The following is a 20,995-nucleotide window of genomic DNA, read 5'->3' as shown; positions in this document are numbered from 1 at the left end:
TTAGCTGTGATATAATTTCTGGTCATGTTATCCAAGATGTATGCCCCCTTTTAGCCATATCATTTCCAGTAATGTCATCCAAGATGGCTGCCCATGGGCATGAAAGGGCATGGCAAGGGCAGTGCAAGGCTGGAATGTCAACAAAAGGGTGGGGCTAAGTGTGGAAATCAGCAGGGCTTAACCCGGAAGTGAACACTGTATCTAGGAAGTAGGGCCAGTGGGTGGGACTTTGTCCGGATGTGGATACCGGCTGAAGGTTGGTATTTAACCCAGTAGTTATTTGGTTCAGGTCATTTGAGTTATCACCTTTGAAAACCGTTTCTGGAATGGAAATCTCCCCATCTTTATTAGTAAACACCGAAGAAAATAATTCATTTCCGTGATGGCCTTATTTTACTTGTGCCTCTTTAACCCCCTTGTTCATCTAATGGTCCAGCCGACTCCATCGCAGGCTTCCTGCTTCTGATGTATTTAAAATGTTTTTATTATTAGTTTTTGCTCCTATGGCCAACTTCTTTTCAAATTCTCTTTAGCCTATCTTAGCAGTGTTTAACATTTAACTTACCAATGATTATGCCTTTTCCTGTTTTCTTCAGATGAATCCCCCTTACAATTTTGAAGGAATTTATTTGGCTAAAATAGCCTCTTTAACTCTTCCTCTTTAAACAGACCAGCAGTTGTTTGGTCTCCTTTCTACTTTTCTTAATGTATGAAATACATCTGGTCTGCACTTCTAAGATGGTATTTTTAAAATGTCCACACATCTTGTACACTCTTGAGGCTGCACTTTTCAGTTTTTTTCAGTTTTCTCATTTTCTATGTGGTGGGTGTAGTGCCTGTGAGCTCTTAGTGCTGTGGTGTAGTTGACATAGTCTCGAGGCGAACCAGAGGCCTAGGCCAATAACTGGTGAATGTGCACTGGAGTGGGGCAGGCTGGAGCTTCACCTATATCAGCCACCTCCTCCACAGGTTGAGCCATTGAATTGTGATGGCCAGCAGGTTTTAGGTAGGTCCCTAGGGCAGTCAAGCTAGCGAGAGTCCAAGAACAAGCTAAGGTTGCAGGAGGCGGGAGATTCAAGGAGCAGTCCAAAGTTGGAGCAAGCAGGCATAAAGGTCCAAGGCTAGGGTCATATGCAGGCAGCAGGCTAGAGTAGTCAGGTCCATGTCCGGAGCAACAGTCAGTACCAGGAGCTCAGGCCAAGGACAGGACAAGAATGGGCTTGGAAGGCTAGACAAGGCAACCCTCAGCAGGCAAGGATGAGGGAAGGCTGGATGAAAAATGCCGATGTCAGAGCATGCAGCAAACAGGCATAGTCAGGTCAAGGCTAAGCTCAGTTCCAGGTAACAGGCTAGAGTAGTCAGATCTAATGCTAATGGCAGGTCCAATTCCAGAGCAAAGGTCAGTTCCAGGTCAGGCTAAGGACAGAACAAGGATGGGCAAGGAGGCTTGACAAGGCAAAACAAGGCTGGAGACAGGAACACAGAACAACATGTACTAAATGAGCAGGAGACATGTTGCGAAGTCACCTAGCTGGAGTTGCATCTGAGTTTAAATACCCAGCTGCATGATGTCATTATGTAGCAAAGAGTGCTGGATATCCCACCATTAGGGGCATAAATTGTGCACGCGTCTAAGGAAGAACTGCAGCTGTGCCAAAGGGGATAGGGTTCAGAGCAGCTCGGCCTGGCTGTGGAGTGCAGCTGGTCATGGGCTTACCCTGTGACCAGCCAAATGTGACAGTATGCACACACACCCCCCCCCCCCCTCCCAAAGGTCACTTCCCAGCTTCCTGGGCTTGGATTTCCAGAAAAGGCATCTGTGAAAATCTTCAGGAGCTGTAAAGCTTGGAGATTCGAGGTGGGCTCCCAGGAATTTTCATCAAGCCCAATCTTTTCCATGAGATGAGATACTCCACTTTTTTTGATTCTTCTGGAATCTAAGATTTATTGAACGTTGTCTTCTTCAGTTCTTACTTTGGTGAGGCTGAGTGGTTGTTCTTCACGGCTATGACAAGCTTGCTGGTTTTAGTAAGAACATGTGGAAGACGTTATATACTCGAAGCATGTTAGCATTTCAGTTTGTAGGTCACAGGCCCCACCTGCCAGAATATAGGAAAAAGTCCCACAAACCTTCTAGAAGGGTCTGGAGGCATAGATTCCTGGTGCTGAGCCACACTAAGTTTCCCAGCTGGATTTGGGGTGCTGGCAACGTCTGTTGTCTGCCTTTTCTTGAAATGCTCTGTCGGCCATTACGAGAAGGCAGTGTGTTTTCTGTCACAAATCTTGGAAATCCTGTATTCCCCTGTCTAATAGGCAGGGGAATACAGAGTTGATGGCTATAGACCAGGTAGAAAGGCAAGGAGCCCTTTGAAATCCCTACATGATTATTGAGGCAGAACTCTGCCCATGGGAGCAAGGATGCCCATTCATCTTGATGTTTATTCACTTAGGGGTAGATTTTCAGACCGCGCGAATAGGCGTACTTTTGCTGGCGCATCAGGCGCAAGCAAAAGTACGTGGGGTTTTAGTAGATACGCGCGTAGCCGCTAAAATCCTGGATCGGCGCGCGCAAGGCTATCGATTCTGTATAGCCGGCGCCGCCGAGCCGCGCAGCCTACCCCCGTTCCCCCTCCGAGGCCGCTCCGAAATCGGAGCGGCCTCGGAGGGAATCCTCTAGCGCCCTCCCCTCACCTTCCCCTCCCTTCCTCTACCTAACCCACCCGCCCGGCCCTGTCTAAACCCCCTCCTTACCTTTGTCGGGGGATTTACGCCTCCCAGAGGGAGGCGTAAATCCCCGCACGCCAGCGGGCCGCTAGCGCGCCGGGACGCGACCATGCCCCCGGACCGCAACCACGCCCCCGGGCCCGCCCCCAAAACGCTGCCGACACGCCCCCTAAACGCCGCGCGGCTCGGGCCCACCCCCAACACGCCCCCCTCGCCAAACCCCGGGACTTACGCGAGTCCCGGGGTCTGCGCGCGCCGGTGGGCCTATTGAACATAGGCGCACCGGCGCGCAGGGCCCTGCTCGCCTAAATCCGCCCAGATTTGGGCGGATTTAGGCGAACAGGGCTCTTAAAATCTGCCCCTTAGGTCTGAGGAAGGCTTTAAGAGTCTGATTAACCCTTTCAATTTGCCCATTACTCTGGGGATGGAAGGTTGACGTAATGTCCAGTATAATGCCAAACTTTTTACATAGGTTCTTCAAGACGTGGGCAGTGAGGATATGTGTTATGCTCAGGCTTGTGAACCCTTGGGCCGACAGGAGGATGGAATACCTTAGGAGGAAGATCCGTAGGTTCTCCCGTCGGGTGGCGAGGCAGGAAGAGAAGACGTGACCAGCTGACCCTCGGCACTGGAGACAGAGGTGGCCGTGGAGGCAGACAAAGAGTTGTGACGTCGAGGAAAGGAACTGTGTCTTCACCACTGGAAGCCCGCGGTCCCCCCGAGAGGAGCCCATAGGGACCCGGGCCGCTGGAACTAGGTGGACCCTTGGAGACCATGGTCAAGCGGAAGTCCAAGGTCAAGTGCCAGAGGGTCATCGCTTACCAGTCCGAGGTCAACACCCGAGGGATCACCACCGCTTGCCCAGTCCGAAGTCAAACACCAGCAATCACCGCTAGCTGATCCGAAGTCACACAACCAGGAATCACCGCTAGCTGATCCGAAGTCAGGAACCAGAACACCAAGACAAGACAGGAACAAGGATCCAAAGTAGAAGAACTCACCGAAGCAAGCAGACCTGACTGAACCCAAAAGTTGCCAAGTCGAGGAATGAGCAGAGGAAGCCTCCTTTTATACTTCCTCTGCTCTGGCTCATAGGGAACAGGTGAGTGTAGTTAAAGGGATCAGTCCCTTTAAATCTGATGGGCGCGGCCATCTTGGATTCTCTCCACGGAGAGAAACGCGGCTGGACGCCACGAGGGAGGAGCAGGGACGGCTCCCCCTCCGGCGAGCATCACAGCGACCCGTGCTGAAGTGACGGGCCAGAATCAAAGGGCCTCCCCCGGAGCTCCCGCGGTGGGTCACCGTCGCGGGCCTGGTAGGGGACCATGGTCGTGGCATTCCACACGGGCCGCGAAACACAACAATATGAGATGATAACCTATGTAGTTTGAAAATATGCTGGACAAAGTGATTAGGCAATCCAATTGCCGAGGGAAGCACAAGAAGAGGCAGAAATGAGCCATAAGAACATAAGAAATTGCCATGCTGGGTCAGACCAAGGGTCCATCTAGCCCAGCATCCTGTTTCCAACAGAGGCCAAACCAAGCCACAAGAAACTGGCAAGTACCCAAACACTAAGAAGATCCCATGCTACTGATGCAATTAATGGCAGTGCCTATTCCCTAAGTAAACTTGATTAATGGACTCCTCCTCCAAGAATTTATCCAAACCTTTTTTGAACCCAGATACACTATGTGCACTAACTACATCCTCTGGCAACAAATTCCAGAGCTTAATTGTGCGTTGAGTGAAAAAGAATTTCTTCCATTAGTCTTAAATGTGCTACCTGCTAACTTCATGGAATGCCCCCTAGTCCTTCTATTATCCGAAAGTGTAAATAACCGATTTACATCTACTTGTTAAAGACCTCTATCATATCCCCCCTCAGCCGTCTCTTTTCCAAGCTGAACAGCCCTAACCTCTTCAGCCTTTCATCATAGGGGAGCTCTTCCATCCCCTTTATCATTTTGGTTGCCCTTCTCTGTACCTTCTCCATCGCAACTATATCTTTTTTGAGATATAGCGACTAGAATTGTACACAGAATTCAAGGTGCGGTCTCAGCATGGAGTGATACAGAGGCATTATGATATTTTCTGTTTTATTAACAATTCCCTTCCTAATAATTCCTAACATTCTGTTTGCTTTTTTTGAACGCTGCAGCACACTGAGCCAACAGTTTCAGAGTATTATCCACTATGATGCTTAGATCTTTTTCCTGGCTGGTAGCTCCTAATATGGAACCTAACATTATGTAACTACAGCAAGGGTTATTTTTCCCTATATGCAACACCTTGCACTTGTCCACATTAAATTTCATCTACCATTTGGATGCCCAGTCTTCCAGTCTTGCAAGGTCCCTCTGTAATGTATCACAATCCGCTTGTGATTTAACTACTCTGAATAATTTTGTATCATCCGCAAATTTGATAACCTCACTCATTGTATTCCCTTCCAGATCGTTTATAAATATATTGAAAAGCACCGGTCCAAGTACAGATCCCTGAGGCACTCCACTGTTTACCCTTTTCCACTGAGAAAATTGACCATTTAATCCTACTCTCTGTTTCCTGTCTTTTAACCAGTTTGTAATCCACGAAAGACATTGCCTCCTATCCCATGACATTTTAGTTTTCTTAGAAGCCTCTCATGAGGGACTTTAACAAACACCTTCTGAAAATCCAAATACACTATGTCTACCAGTTCACCTTTATCCACATGTTTATTAACCCATTCAAAAAGAAAAAGAAGCAGATTTGTTAGGCAAGACTTCCCTTGGGAAATCCATGTTGACTGTGTTTCATTAAACCATGTCTTTCTATATGCTCTACGATTTTGATCTTTAGAATAGTTTCCACTATTTTTCCCGGCACTGAAGTCAGGCTCACTGGTCTATAGTTTCCCGGATCGCCCCTGGAGCCCTTTTTAACTACTGGGGTTACATTGGCCACCCTCCAGTCTTCAGGTACAATGGATGATTTTAATGATAGATTACAAATTTTAACTAATAGAGCAGAAATTTCATTTTTTAGTTTCTTCAGTACCCTAGGATGCATACCGTCCGGTCCAGGTGATTTGCTACTCTTTAGTTTGTCAATCTGGCCTACTACATCAACCAGGTTCACAGTGATTTGGTTCAGTTCGTCTGACTCATCACCCTTGAAAACCATCTCCGGAACTGGTATCTCCCCAACATCCTCATTAGTACACACGGAAGCAAAGAATACATTTAGTCTTTCTGCAATGGCCTTATCTTCCCTAAGAGCCCCTTTAACCTCTCAGTTATTTAATGGTCCAACTGACTCAGTCACTGGTTTCTTGCTTCGGATATATTTTAAAAAGTTTTTATTATGAGTTTTTGCATCTATGGCCAACTTCATTTCAAATTCTCTCTTCGCCTGTCTTATCAATGTATTACACTTAACTTGACAATGCTTATGTTTTATCCTATTTTCTTCAGAAGAATCCTTCTTCCAATTTTTGAAGGATGTCTTCTAGCTATTTATCCTCTTTCAGCTCACCTTATAACCATGCCGGTAATCGTTTTGCCTTCCTTCCATCTTTCTTAATGCATGGAATACATCTGGACTGCGTGTCTAGGATTGTATTTTTAAACAATGTCCATGCCTGTTGAATACTTTTAACCATTATGACTGCACCTTTTGCCTTGAGATGATGATCCTGGAGTCTCTGGAGAACTTGCTTCACATGCTCATGATGCTGATCCGGAGACTTAGAAAAAACAAGAATGCCATCTAGATAGTCCATTACATGGGAATAGAAGAGGTCATGGAATGTTTCATTGATTGTAAACTGAAAGACCACAGGGGCATTGCAAAAGCCTGGTACTCGTAGTGCCTGTCTCTGGTGTTAAAAGCTGTTTTCCATTCATGCAAATCAGTTTATATACTCCCTTGGCTCCCTGAAGCAGTCGAAGAGTTCCGAGATTTGCAGCAGGGGATACCATTTCTTATTGGTAATTGCATTGAGCTAGCTATAATCAATGCTAGGGCGGAGTGAGCCATACTTTCTTTCTGGCAAAGAAGAAGCCGGCCCCAGCAGGAAAAGATGAAGGATGAATGAACCCTCTTTCCATGTTCTCCTGAATGTATTTCAATATTGCCTCTTTTTTGAGAGCAGAGTGAAGGTAAACCCTACCACTGGGAAGTATCTTGCCTGGTAGCAAATCGATAGGACAGTCATAGGAAAGGTGAGGCGGAAGGGTCTCTCATTGCTCTTACTGAATATGTGTACTGGGGTGGTAAATTTGGAAAGGCCGAAGTCACCGCTCGAGCAAGAGAGAGTACAGAGAGTCACTGTTAATGGCAGGTTGACTCCCATCAGGCAATTTATAGGGTCCCCCAGTCAATTTTGGTTTGGTGCTGCATGAGCCAGTGGAGACCCAGGCTAACAGAGTTAATTGCCTTCAGCAGAGCATAGAAACTAATCTCTTCACTGTAGAGCAGGTTGGTCTACGAGGAAAGTAATGTGGTGGACACCATCATACACCCAGGCAAGGGATCCCTGTACAACGAATATAGTGAATGCTGAATCCAGCGGGTTGGTCAGCAGGTTATACTGGCATACTAGGGCTTCATGAATAAAGTTGCCACCAGCCTCAGTGTCCAGAAAGGCTTGAGTATCCAGCAAGATCTTTCCAGTTGGAACAAGGATTTGAGGAGAGAAGAATTATCGACCTAGGGTGCCTCTTTTACCAGCCGTAGGTCCTGGATTTTCCAAGTTTAACTGGGCACCATGTCATGAAGTGCATGAGCTCCTGTGAGAAAGTACTGGGTTCCATAGCAGTATGGTAGCTATGTGGTGTTGAAAACTGGGGTCCAAGCAGATGGGATGACTGAATATGGTGATCAAGCTGTCATTGCCTCATTGAAGCTTGGATGTGAGCATCTGGAAGTAAATCACATAGTCTCCTATGATTCGGGATACTTGCATTATCTGGAGTAATTTGACGGCCATGGAGGGTGCCCGTTGGATTCGTTGAATATAAGGAGGAATTCCTGCAGGAAATAACCTAGATTTTCCTGTAGTGGTTCATCACTTTCCCAAAGGGGAGGGGCCCAGGCGAGGGTGGAAACCCACAGCAAGGAGAGGATACCTGTGATTGTCATCCGGTCCGATGGGAAGAAAGATGCTTGCAAATCGAACTGCATTTGTCATTGGCTTATGTAGCCTTGACACATTTTGGTGTCCCCGTTATACCAAAGCAATAGAGGCTTTCCTAGCGTGTAGCCAGATGGACTCAGAACAAGTGGGTATAGTGTGCTCGTGCTAGCAGTTGGAGACGTTTCTGACGTCAGCACGGGTACATAGATCCCCACAGGAAGTGAGGCAATTTAGTAATTTCCGTCTCCAAAGCAGTTTGGAGAGCCTGCACGCTCACTGAGCGTGTTTTCCAATACTACTTTCTACTCTCTATATTCTACTTACTAAATTTCTACAGAACAACGAGCCCCGCACTCCTGCGGTGATACCCTCGGGTCCCTCCCCCAGTTGAGTTTCCCGGGGTGATTTCCGCGATCCCTCGGAGGTCTACGCCTCGGTCCGGTGGCCGAATCGCGGCAGGGATCTTGCCCCGAGCGAGAAGGGCTCGGGCGGGGCTGAGAGGCGCCTCGGTCCCGGCGTGGACTTAGAGGCAGCGGGTGCATTTCCTCAAGTGCGGCGGTGAAGGTATTTCCCCTCTCCCCCCGCAGCCGGAGACCGCCTGGGTTACAGCCGGGAAGCGCCGAGGATCAGGTAAGGCGTATATCTCTTACTTTTGGTCTCCGAGGTACGAGGATCAACGGCGTTACCTGCATGCAGCACGCCGTGGAGGTCGCCATTTTGTTGGCCTTGTTCAGGTATTGAGCGCCCATGATAGGCGCCTGTTGATGGGCGTATATTGCTGACCGCCTATTATTGAGCGCATATTGTATATTATTGCATGTATATTTCTGATCGCATATTATTGAGCGCATATAGTATATTACTGATCGTATATTGCTCACCGCATATTATTGAGCGCGTATGGTATATTATTGAATGTATATTGCTGACCGCATATTATTGAGCGCATATTGTATATTACTGAGCATATATTGCTCACCGCATATTATTGAGCGCGTATTATTGAGCGCGTATGGTATATTATTGAATGTATATTGCTGACCGCATATTATTGAGCGCATATTGTATATTATTGAGCGTATATTGTTGATCGCATATTATTGATCGCATATTATTGAGCGCATATTGCTGACCGCATATTTTTGGGCGCATATTGTATATTATTGAGCGTATATTGTTGATCGCATATTATTGAGCGTATATTGCTGACCGCATATATTTGAGCGCATATTGTATATTATTGAGCGTATATTGCTCACCGCATGTTATTGAGCGCATATTATTGAGTGTATATTGCTGACCGCATATTATTGAGCGCATATTGTTAAGCGCATATTATTATTGAGCGATATTCTTGGCTGCATAAGCGCCAGCGCCCTGTATTCACAAGCCGCAATGGAACATTTAAACGCCCCGGCGTCTCCTGCGGTGGCACCTCCTGATTCCGGCGTGAAAGCTCTCGGCCTCTGCTCAGCATGCCAGCTTATAGCCACGCAGAGTGAGAGGAGCCAGACTCCCTTTGTGCCCAATGTGAAGAGGCCGTGGGAGCCTCGGGCCAGGACCAGTCTCAACCGAGGTTTGTTGACAGTTCCCCAGGGACCCCGGATCTAGCGGGCAGTCTCGAACATCCAGGAATCCCGGGGGACCTGGTACCCCGACGGCTAGAGACCGCTTCCATTTCATGGGTGGATTTATTTAAGGGGATCCATGCCTTTGTACAGATGCAGTCAGCTTCCCGTCCAGGCCCTGCTGCCGCTCCAGCTGACCCTGCCCCTGGACCCTCTCACCCTTATCGTGGGCACCCGCCTCCGGGCAGTCCAGCTCATGCGGACCCTGATGTCTCGGAAGACGAGTCCGAACCCCCCGAGGAGGGGCAACTTCCCTCGGGAATAGAGCCATATCGAACTATGAGGCGGTTCTTTCCCAAGGAAGATCTCTCCGACCTGGTATCTCAGTGCCTGACGGAGTTGGCTATTCCAGGCCCCAGCACCATGGAGGCAGCTATGCAGAACCCCGTGCTGGAAGGTCTTCATCCTACAGCCCGCCATTTTCCCTTCCTACAAGCAGCACAACAACTGATAGATTTGGAGTGGGCTGCGCCAGCGGCCTCCTTCAAAGGGGGTCGGGCCCTGACGGGCATGTACCCCCTGGACCCGGCAATCAAGGATATGCTGGCGTGCCCTCAGGTAGACGCCTTGGTTAGCGCTGTGGTCAAGCGCACTACCATTCCAGTTGAGGGGGGGGCGGCCCTCAAGGAGGCTCACGACCGGCGACTGGACGCGATCCTGAAACAGACCTTTGAGGTGGCAGCTCTATCTTTGCGGATCGCAACCTGCTGCACAGTGGTGACGCGTTCCTGTTTGTCACAGGTCAGGAACAATGCTCCGGCAGCGGACATGGAGTCCGCTCTCTCGTTCCTCACGGATGCTGCATCCGACCTAGTCCGTACAACAGCCAAGGGGGTCTCATCCTGAGTAGCAGCCAGGAGGCAGCTCTGGATACGGAACTGGTCAGCCGATGTTCCTTCTAAGACACGCCTCACCAGAATGCCCTTTAAGGGCTCGCTCCTGTTCGGCAACGACCTTGATAAACTGGCCAGCACATGGGGCGCCTCTCCAGTACCCTCGACTGCCGGAAGACAGGTTCAAAAGGAACCAGCGCGCCTTTCCAAGGCCATCCAGAGGCAGAAGCTCCCAACACTTCATTCCCTATAGGACTCGCTACCAGGCACCTTGTCCTCAGGCCAGGAACCAGTCCTTTCGGACCAAGCAGCGGAAGAGGGGAGCCGGCTCGGGTTCAAGTCCCGGCCGCGCCTCCCAATGAGAATCAGCCGATCCATCCGGGGGACGGAGCCATAGGGGGCAGGTTAACCCTCTTCTATCCCAGATGGGTCGAGATAATGTCGGACCAGTGGGTCCTCGCCATCATCCGAGAGGGCTATTATCTGGACTTCCATCGCATCCCTCCAGACAGGTTTGTGGAATCCCCGTGTCCAATCCACAAGAAGGCAGCATTGGAAGCTACCCTGGCGAGGCTCCTGTCCTTGAAAGCCATAATCCCAGTACCTGCATGGGACATGGATTCTGGGCACGATTCCATTTATTTCATGGTACCCAAGAAAGACGGCACTTTCCGGCCCGTATTGGACCTCAAGTCAGTCAACAGATACTTAAGGGTCCTGAGGTTTCGTATGGAAACTCTGCACTCAGTCAAGACCGCAGTACAGCCAGGGGAGTTCCTCACGGCTTTAGACTTGTCAGAAGCCTACCTGCATATCCCGATCCATCAGGATCATCAGCGCTACCTACGCTTCAAGGTTCTGGGACGACACTTCCAATTCCGGGCTTTGCCCTTCGGGTTAGCCACGGCGCCGCGGACCTTCACCAAGTTGATCGTAGTGGTAGCAGCGGCGCTCCAACGGGAAGGAATCCTTGTCCATCCCTACCTAGACGATTGGCTGATCAGGGCAAAATCACGAGAGGAGAGCCATCGGGCAACCAACAGAGTGATCGCTCTTCTGGAAAGCCTGGGATGGGTAGTCAACCTAAACAAGAGTTGCCTACAGCCTTCCCAATCACTGGAATACCTGGGAGTCCAGTTCGACACCCAGGCAGACAAAGTCAGTCTCACTACCAAGAGGAGGTTAAAACTCCAGACGCGTCTACGGTCCTTGATGGGAGCCAGTCGGCCCATAGCTTGGGATTATCTGCAGGTTCTCGGTCTCATGGTATCCACCTTGGAAGTGGTACCCTGGGCAAGGGCCCATATGAGACCTCTACAACGCTCCCTGCTCTCTCGATGGAGCCAGAGTGCGGACTCAGCTACGGTGGTGGTTGCAGTCCAACCACACGAGCAGGGTGTCGAAGATGTCCTCCCCCACGTGGATTCTGCTCACCACAGATGCCAGCCTGAGCGGATGGGGAGCACACTGCGAAGAGCTCACCGCCTAAGGGCGGTGGAACAGAGAAGAGTCGGGGTGGAACATCAACCGTCTAGAGGCACGGGCAGTCCGGTTAGCCTGCCTACAATTTGCTCACAGGTTGAGGAACAGAGCAGTCAGAGTGATGTCAGACAACGCCACCACGGTGGCATACATCAACCGACAGGGCGGAACCAGAAGTCAACAGGTATCCCTAGAGATAGCCCCGCTGATGGCTTGGGCAGAGGCGAATCTCCAGAACATCTCCGCCGTCCACATTGCCGGAAGGGACAACACCACGGCAGATTTCCTCAGCAGGGAAAGCCTAAATCCGGGAGAATGGCAGCTGTCCCCCACAGCCTTCCAGATGATTGTGGACCAGTGGGGGATTCCGGACATGGACCTACTAGCGGACAGGTCCAATGCTCAAGTACCCAGATACTTCAGCCGCAAGCGAGATCCGTTCTCTCACGGGATCGATGCCCTGGTTCAGCCATGGCCTCCAGGGACTCTGCTATACGCCTTTCCTCCGTGGCCCCTGCTGGGTGCCCTTATACACAAGATTCAGAATCACAAGGGCCTAGTTCTTCTAGTGGCACCAGACTGGCCAAGAAGACCCTGGTACGCGGACATGACAAGACTACTGGCAGTGGAGCCCCTTCCCCTGCCTCCTCTCAGGGACCTGCTACGTCAGGGTCCCATCCTCCACGAGGATCCGGCTCAATTCTCTCTTATGGTCTGGCCATTGAGAGGGCTAGACTGAAAAAAGAGGTTACTCGGAGCCGGTGATAGATGCACTCCTCCGAGCTCACAAGTTTTCCACATCCCTCACCTACGTAAGGATCTGGAGAGTATTTGAAGCCTGGTGCGACACTCACGGCACCAATCCACATGCGACCACAATCCCTATTGTTTTGGATTTCCTGAAGGATGGGCTTCAGAAGGGTCTCTCCCTCAGCTCCATCAAGGTCCAAGTGGCTGCGCTGTCTTGCTACGGTCCCCGGAGGGATGGCAAGACTATTGCCACGCACCCAGATATTTCCCGCTTCCTGACAGGAGTCAAGCACATTCGTCCGCCAATTCCCCTGTGGAACCTCAACATAGTTTTGGATTTCCTCGCGGGATCCACCTTCAGACCCCTTCGGGGCCTGCTCTCCGTTCTCTCACTTTGAAGATGGTGTTCCTGCTGGCAGTATGTTCAGCACGCCACATTTTGGAACTACAAGCGCTGTCCTGCCATGATCCCTTTCTTAGAATCACTCCGGAAGCTATCCATCTTCGCACGGTTCCATCCTTTTTGCCTAAGGTAGTCTCACAATTTCACCTCAACCAGACCATATCCTTGCCAACCACGGCGGGTTTGAAGAAATCAGAAGAAGGGCGTTTGTTACGCCATCTCGACATCGGCAGATTGCTGCCCAGATATCTGGAAATGACAGAAACAGTACGAAAGATGGACCATCTGTTCGTCCTTCACAGCGGCAAGAAACAAGGAGAAGCGGCCTCTCGGCCCACCATCGCCCGCTGGATTAAAGAAGTTATCAGAGCGGCCTACGTAGAGGCCGGGAAGTCACCACCTCTACAAATCAAGGCTCATTCTACCAGAGCCCAAGCAGCATCTTGGGCAGAATCTAGGATGCTGTCACCCGCAGAAATATGTAAAGCGGCGACATGGTCCTCTCTCCATACCTTCTCCAGGTTTTATCGTCTGGATGTCCAGGCCAGGGAGGACACAGTATTTGCGAGGGCGGTCCTACGCGGTCCTCAGGCAGCCTCCCGCCCGCTTCGGGTGTAGCTTTTGTACATCCCACTTGTTCTGAGTCCATCTGGCTACACGCTAGGAAATGTTGAGATTACTTACCTGATAATCTCGTTTTCCTTAGTGTAGACAGATGGACTCAGCATCCCGCCCGGCTGCCGGTATACATGGGTTTCATCGATTCACGGTAGGCCATGTCATTTTCCTACATAAGAGCGTCCCCTTTGCCAGGTGTCGACGCCTTCCGGTTGGGAATGCTGGCGGTCTCCAGCTACTGTCAATCGGTCAGGGGAATCCTGTTTCACTAATTTATTGATCGTCAGTACACATATATCCAAAACAGCTTTTGCAAGGAAGATTACTGAATTGCCTCACTTCCTGTGGGGGTATATGTACTTGTGCTGATGTCAGATCCGTCTCCAACTGCTAGCACGAGCACACTATACCCACTTGTTCTGAGTCCATCTGTCTACACTAAGGAAAACGAGATTATCAGGTAAGTAATCTCAACAATATGGAAGATGATAGTAATAGACCGAACAGGAGGCACCAGAGTGGGTACCAAGGTCGAAGAGTTCTTGGAATGGGAAGCTAAGCCTTGCAGAAGTTTTACCATATCATTCAGCTGTCCCTACTGCTGCTTCAACTGAAGCGCCAGCCCAGAGAAAGAGGCTTGCAATGAGTCCATTGAGCACATGACCTTCACAAACTGTGATGGGCATGGTGCCTGTGAGTCCTTAGTGTTGCGGCACAGTTGACACAGCCTTGTAGGTGAACCTACAAGGCCTACACCGATAGTTGGCGATTACACCCTGGAACAGGACAAGCTGGAGTTCCACCTATATCAGCCACCTCCTCTATAGGTTGAGGCCTTGTATTCTAGTTGTTGGCAGGACTTGGGTGGGTCCCTAGAGTGGTCAAGTGAGTGAGAGTCCAAGAATAAGTCAAGGTGAGGGCAGGCGGCTGGCAGGAGGTACCAGAAACAGGCCAAAAGTCAAAGCAGGCAAACAAGCAGGCGTGGTCAGGTCCAATCTGGAGCAAAGGTCAGTACCAGACGTACAGTGAGGAAAGCTAGATGAGGTGAAGCAAGGCTGGAAACAGGAACACAGAGCAACATGTAATGCCAGATCAGGAGACCTGTTGTGAAGGTGCCTGGCTGGAGTCATGGCTGGGTTTAATTACTTAGCTCTATGACATTTGGGTTTCCCGCCAGTAGATGCATAATGTGTCTGCACCTATGGATAACACCAGCAATGCCAAGGGTAACCGCATCAGAGCAGTGTGGCATGGCAGGGCCTGGAAGTGAGTGCGGCCAATCCCGGGATTCCCCTGCAACCAGCCAAATGTGACATTCTCCCTTTTGAAAGTTTAGTGCTAAAGATGTAGATTTACTTATTGTCTCCCTCCCAGTCATTGATTCAAATATGTTACAAGTACTTGGAAGTACCCACACATTAAATAATCCAAACATTAAATGATCCAAAAATATTAAATATTTAAGCAATTCTTGCATAGAGCAATTAGAGTGACTACATATTCATCATAACATACAAGTTCTCTGACAGCTAAATCTGTTCTCACGAGAATATCCATCAGGCATGGAATTTGGTGAAAGCAATAGCCAGTCATTTGAAAGAAGATGCTTAGAGCCACCAGCTGTAGAGTAAAGAAACTTATTTTATTAAATTGCTACAAAATAATATAAGGTATACCTTGGTGAGAGAGGCAGCATGCTATGCAAAGCACTAATATAACATTCCCTCTCAAATGATTTTACTGATAGCAAGACTATTTATAAGATTTTTACACTTGTTTCATCCATCCCTAAGCTAGATTACATATGTAGCAAAATTTGTTTGATTGTTTTTCTATTATAAACATATATGAATGGACATATCGTAATTTGCTCTCTGCTTCCATGCTAAGTATTCTCACCTCAAATGTAGATGAGGTTATCTATGGTTTGCATTTAGTTGGAATGTAAACTGGCCTTGTATCTGTTCAAAAATGTCCTATAACCTTGTAGTTCAGCATCTTTTATCTAACTTAAAGAGACTTTTGTCTAGAAAACAAGTTCAAGGTTATAATGTTGTTAGTACTTAAAAAACTGCTTATGATCAAAACTGAGAACAAGAATAATGGTTTCATGACATGTCAAAAAGTGTTTATTTCTTCACCACTGTCATATCTGTAATGGGGGACTTCTAAGCACCACAAAACAGCCAGCTCTCAAAAATAAGCTTAAAGGTTGTCACCTGGTACATATTGGCAGTGTTATGCACTGCCATGTGAAGGACCTAGGTTTGATTTCTGGTCATAGCTTTTGCTGCTGGGGTTGGGATACCACAGCCTCTAGAGAGCAGGGAGTCACACTGTTCATGTAATAGTGACGTGTACTGACCAGACTTCAGATTCTATTTGTTGCCCCTAGCTAAGGACTGTTACTACAATGGCTGAGCTGGTTGAAAAGCTATTAAAATTGAGCAAAAACATTTAGGTAGTTGTAAATGAAAGCTCATGATGCTGTAACTCAAGAGAGGCCATTCCAGCTGAACTGGAAAAATCAAAGGAGGAGAAGGAAACAACTGAGCCCAAAAACAATAATGGAGTTGCCATATGAGGGAAAGACTTTGGTTCATATACCAATAATCTACAAACAAAATATAAAATAATCTAAATAAAACAGACCCCTAAAAGTATTACAGTATAAAGTTACAAGGTAGAATTGACCAGGATAGGCAGGGTTCAAGCAGAGTCATAGAATAGGCAAGGGTTAGGGCTGGCAGAGTTCAAACAGAGTTATAGAACAGGCAAAGGTCAGTATCAAGAGTTTAAACCACAAGTAGATGGAGAGCAGAGCGGGCAGGCACAAACAGGGAAACAGAAACACGGCAGGACAGGCAAGGCATGCAGGGGCACGAGAAGTATTGTAGTACCAACTAAGAAATGCTGGACGACCTGTAGCTGAGGCGACTGGCTAGTTGCACAGTGCTTACTTATATATCTAGTCAGGAAGTGATGTCATTAGCCAGCGCCAAAAGAAGTCACAGCTGCATGCAGGAAGGAGCTCATGCATTCAGGAAGTTCTAGACCGGACCCTTGAATGCAGCACAATGTAGGGTGTGCTGACAGAGGTTCTTGGAGATCCGCGGCATTACAGTACCTCCCATTTTAAGCCCTCCCACAGGTCTGCCCAACCTGTGGGGGAAGAGGCATTGAAATCTCCAGATCTGCTTGGGAGCATGACGGTTGGTTGCAGACTCTCATAACCTCTCTTCAGGTACATAGCCCTTCCAGTCAATCAGATAAGATGCTTAGGGCTCAATTATATTGTCATCCAAGATGTTCTGGATTTAGAAGGCCCCCAATGAATTTAGGGTCAAATTTAGGAAAGGGGGCCTTTAGGTAAACATGTTTAGTGCTAAGCCACACCTTATCGTCTGGAGAAAATTGTGGGGCCAGGCAGCGTTTCTTGTCCACATTCCATTTATAGCATTCAGCGGCCTTCCAAAGGAGTTCTTCGGTCTCCCTCCAGTGATCCTAAAGAGTTTGTGATAGTTAGTCCTGGGGGAATTCTGCGCTACTGCGGAGCGCAGAATTTCCCCCCGCGCAGAATTGCTATTTTCTTAGCAGAATTTGGCAATTCTGCGCAGAAAATGGCAGAGGAGACCCTAGCATGCCGCAAACAAAGCGCACGAAGATGAAGGCCTTGGCGCGCCGCAGGACGCACTCTGCTCGCAGTGAAGATGAAGATTCCAGCGCGCCATTCGCCGTGAAAATAAAGGCTCCCAGTGCCACGGGGTGCACCGTTCACAGCAAAAATGAAGGCCCCCGTATGCCGCGAATGGAGTGTGCTCCACTCGCGGCGGAAATGAAGGTCCCGGTGAGAGTGAATGTGTGTGTGGGTGATAGAGCGGGGAGAGGGGTGTGAGAGAGAGCAGGGGGGTAAGCAAGAGGGGGTGAGAGATCTCATATGTTTTAAAATATAATTTTCTAATTGTGTGCTCTGTTAGTACTTGTCAGATATTATATTTTGGAAGCGTTTTCAACTAAAATGAGCAGGAACTGCCTGAAATGGTGACATGAAGAGTGGGTAAGATTTAGGTTTGAACCCTAGTGGCCAGATTGGTGTGGTGAGCTAAAATTCCCATTGTCCTTTCCCTCTCCCTTATGTTTCTTCCCAGCCTTGTTTCCTCCCACTTTATAGTCCATTCTTTTCTCTTCACCTCTCACTCTATCCTCCTCCTTCTCTAACTCTTTCCTCTCCTGAACTCACTTTTCTGTCCTCTAATTATTCTGGACATGTCTACTTGTTTGAGGAGATGGGATTGCCTAATATAAAACCTGTTTGATAAGCATATTGTTATTCTAGTAGGTGGACTGCTAGGAATTCTTGCGCTCCTTTCATTGCTTTTTCCATTAACTATAACTCACAACTTTTAGCATGATGAATGAGAATAGAAGGAAGAGGATTCTTCTGAATATATTTAGAAAACTGTTATTTGACATTTTCATATCCAGTAAACAAAAAGGTACAATTTACGTGGTTTACAAAACTTAAGCTAACATGTTGATTATCGGGGCTGAAATTGTAATTGAAGGAATAGAAATTCAACTGATTGTCATACCAATTTTTCTAATTAATGGTGTTTTAATGCCTTACAGTCCATCAGAACAAGCTTTCATTATGTAATTGTGTTTTTTAAATAACATTTATTTTATGCATTTTATTAAAGTGCACAGTAAAAGCAAATAAATTATTTGTGGCTGTTACTGTTTAGGTGCTGAGGGACTTAGAGTAGAATTTGATCGTCAGTGTTCCACAGAGCGGCGTCATGATCCACTCACCATAATGGATGGTGCTAACAGGACAGTTTCAGTCCGATCAGGTGATGCAATCCAAGGATACATATGTACTTGTACTGTTAATCCTGTATCAACCTTTAAAAACAGCTTTTTTTAGTTTACAATTGGAATGTTAGAATTTGTTTCCTAATGTGCTCCATTAGAATTGTGTAGATGTTTGGGGGTTTTTGCTTTGTTTCTTTTTCAGAGAGAGAAGAAGCTGAGAAAACCATGTAGGTACCTATTTAGTAAGCTGTATTGATGCATTAATACACTCTAAATGCAGATTTTTGTGTTTAGCACATGATAAAACTCTGTTAAAAGTGGGTTATTGCAGCTTTCAAATTAGGCACTGTGTCCAGGAATCAGTGAGCTGATACAAATGTAAGTGCATGCAAAGCAACTCATTACAATGAAAATGGAGTAGTGTGGCATGGAAGCAAAGAAGTGTAATTAACTTTCTATAAGGACAAGCAGGATGCTAGAGTCCTTACAGGTGAGTGGTATCATCAGACAGAGCCCTGGTCAGAAATCTTAACTTCAAAGTTTTTATAGCTTTTCATAAGTTCTCTTGAGCCTGTTCAGGATTGACTTGTGTTTGGACTTTGTGTAGAGATCCTCTCATGTCCATTATTTCCATCGAGCCAGTTGGTTCAACTTGTGTGAGGTAAAATTTTCCTTAAATCGAAAAGAATTCCCTTTTATGTTTTTCCACCTGAGACCCTCTGAAAGTTTTCATCTTCCTTTTACCTCCTTAGGTAGATTTTTCTAATTTTTTCTAGTTATCCGTAGCCACGTCAACACATGGATGGATGCTTTAATTAGCATCAGTTGAGACATTATTGTTCTTAAAAATCAAATGATTTGATTTTACTAACGACGGTTTTTCATATGATGTCTACAGATGATACAAAATTATTCAGAGTTGTTATAACACAAATGGACTGTGATAAATTGCAGGAGGACCTTGCGAGACTGGAAGAAATGGCATCCAAATGGCAGATGAAATTTAATATGAACAAGTGCAAGGTGATGTATATAGGGAAAAATAATCCATGCTATAGTTACACGATGTTGGTTCCATATTAAGAGGTACCAACCAGGAAAAAAGATCTAGGCGTCATAGTAGGTAATACTTTTAAATCGTCAGCTCAGTGTGCTGCAGTAGTCAAAAAAGCAAACAGAATATTAGGAATTATTAGGAAGGAAATGGTGAATAAAACAGAAAATGTCATAATGCCTCTGTATCACTCCTTGGTGAGACCACACCTTGAGTGCCATGTACAATTCTGATCGCCACATCTCAAAAAAGATATAGTTGTGATGAAGAAGGTACAGAGAAGGGCGACCAAAATGATAAAGGGGATGAAACAGCTCCCTTATGAGGAAAGGCTAAAGAGGTTAGGGCTGTTCAGCTTGGAGAAGAGACAGCTGAAGAGGAATATGATAGAGGTCTTTAAAATCATGAGAGCTCTAGAATGGTTAAATGTGAATTCGTTATTTACTCTTTCGGATAATAGAAGGACTAGGGGGCACTCCATGAACTTAGCAAGTAGCACTTTTAAAATTAATCGGAGTAAATTATTTTTCACTCAACGCAAAATTAAGCTCTGAAATTGTTGTCAGAGGATGAGGTTAGTGCAGTATCGGCCGGATTTTAAAGGGTTACGCGCATAAGTTATGCGCGTAACCCTTTTAAAACCCCCCTGCGTGCGCCAAGCCTATTTTGCATAGGCTCGGCGGCGCGCGCAAGCCCCGGGACCAGCCCCCGGGTCAGGAGTTGGCACTCCAGCAGCCTGCTGGCGCGCGCAGAGTTCCGCCAGCCTCCGGCCGGCGTAACTTTGCCAACAAAAGTAGGGGGAAGGGTTAGATAGGGCTGGGGGAGTGGGTTAGGTAGGGGAAGGGAGGGAACGGGCAGTGCGCGCAGGGCTCGGTGCGCACATGTTGCACAAATGTGCACCCCCTTGCGCGCACCGACCCTGGATTTTATAAGATACGCGCGGCTACGCGCATATCTTATAAAGTACGCGCGCGCGTAGATTTAGAAAATCTACCCCTTAGTGTAGCTGGGTTTAAAAAAGGTTTGGATAAGTTCTTGGGGGAAAAGTCTATTAACTGCTGTTAATCAAGTTATCTTAGATAATAGCCATTGCTATTACTGGCATCAGTAGCATGGGATCTTCTTAGAGTTTTGGTACTTGGTAGGTACTTGTAGCCTGGATTGGACATTGTTGGAAACAGGATGCTGGGCTTGATGGACCCTTGGTCTGACCCAGCTTCTCCATTGCCTGAAGTACAGCCACATTAGGTCTGTCACATATCCACAAGATAGATGTATGATGTGCCTTGAGTGTGACCATGGCATTTAAGGATGATGACTCCCAGAGACCATGAACCCAATTAGAGCCCATGAAAAAACTGTTTGCTTTAGCTAAGTCCAAGCCATCTGCATCAACATTGAAAAGCCTATGAACTGCACCAGACTGGTGATGCACTGTTATTTATTTTAAAATATTGTTTACCCACTTTCCATTTGAGATGGTGTTCAAATAAACATTCATAAAACCTCTAGAACACTCACATACTGGAACACAGTTGGTTAGAATGGCATTCCATCTAACATTAA

The 20,995-nt window shown here is 47.4% G+C and overlaps 1 protein-coding gene across 1 annotated transcript in view; it reads left to right on the top strand.

Moving 5' to 3' along the window:
• LOC115092958 (E3 ubiquitin-protein ligase HERC2-like) overlaps positions 1-20,995 on the top strand; it is a 2,733,734-nt gene that overhangs the window by 1,819,226 nt on the left and 893,513 nt on the right. Inside the window, 1 exon segment of the mRNA XM_029604466.1 lies at positions 18,306-18,413. Coding sequence (XP_029460326.1) covers positions 18,306-18,413 — 108 coding nt within the window.

Source organism: Rhinatrema bivittatum, chromosome 5 (assembly GCF_901001135.1).
Source record: "Rhinatrema bivittatum chromosome 5, aRhiBiv1.1, whole genome shotgun sequence".
Classification (NCBI taxonomy): domain Eukaryota; kingdom Metazoa; phylum Chordata; class Amphibia; order Gymnophiona; family Rhinatrematidae; genus Rhinatrema; species Rhinatrema bivittatum.
The sequence above is the reverse complement of the archived record's forward strand: the minus strand, read 5'-3'. Positions and strand labels throughout refer to the sequence as shown.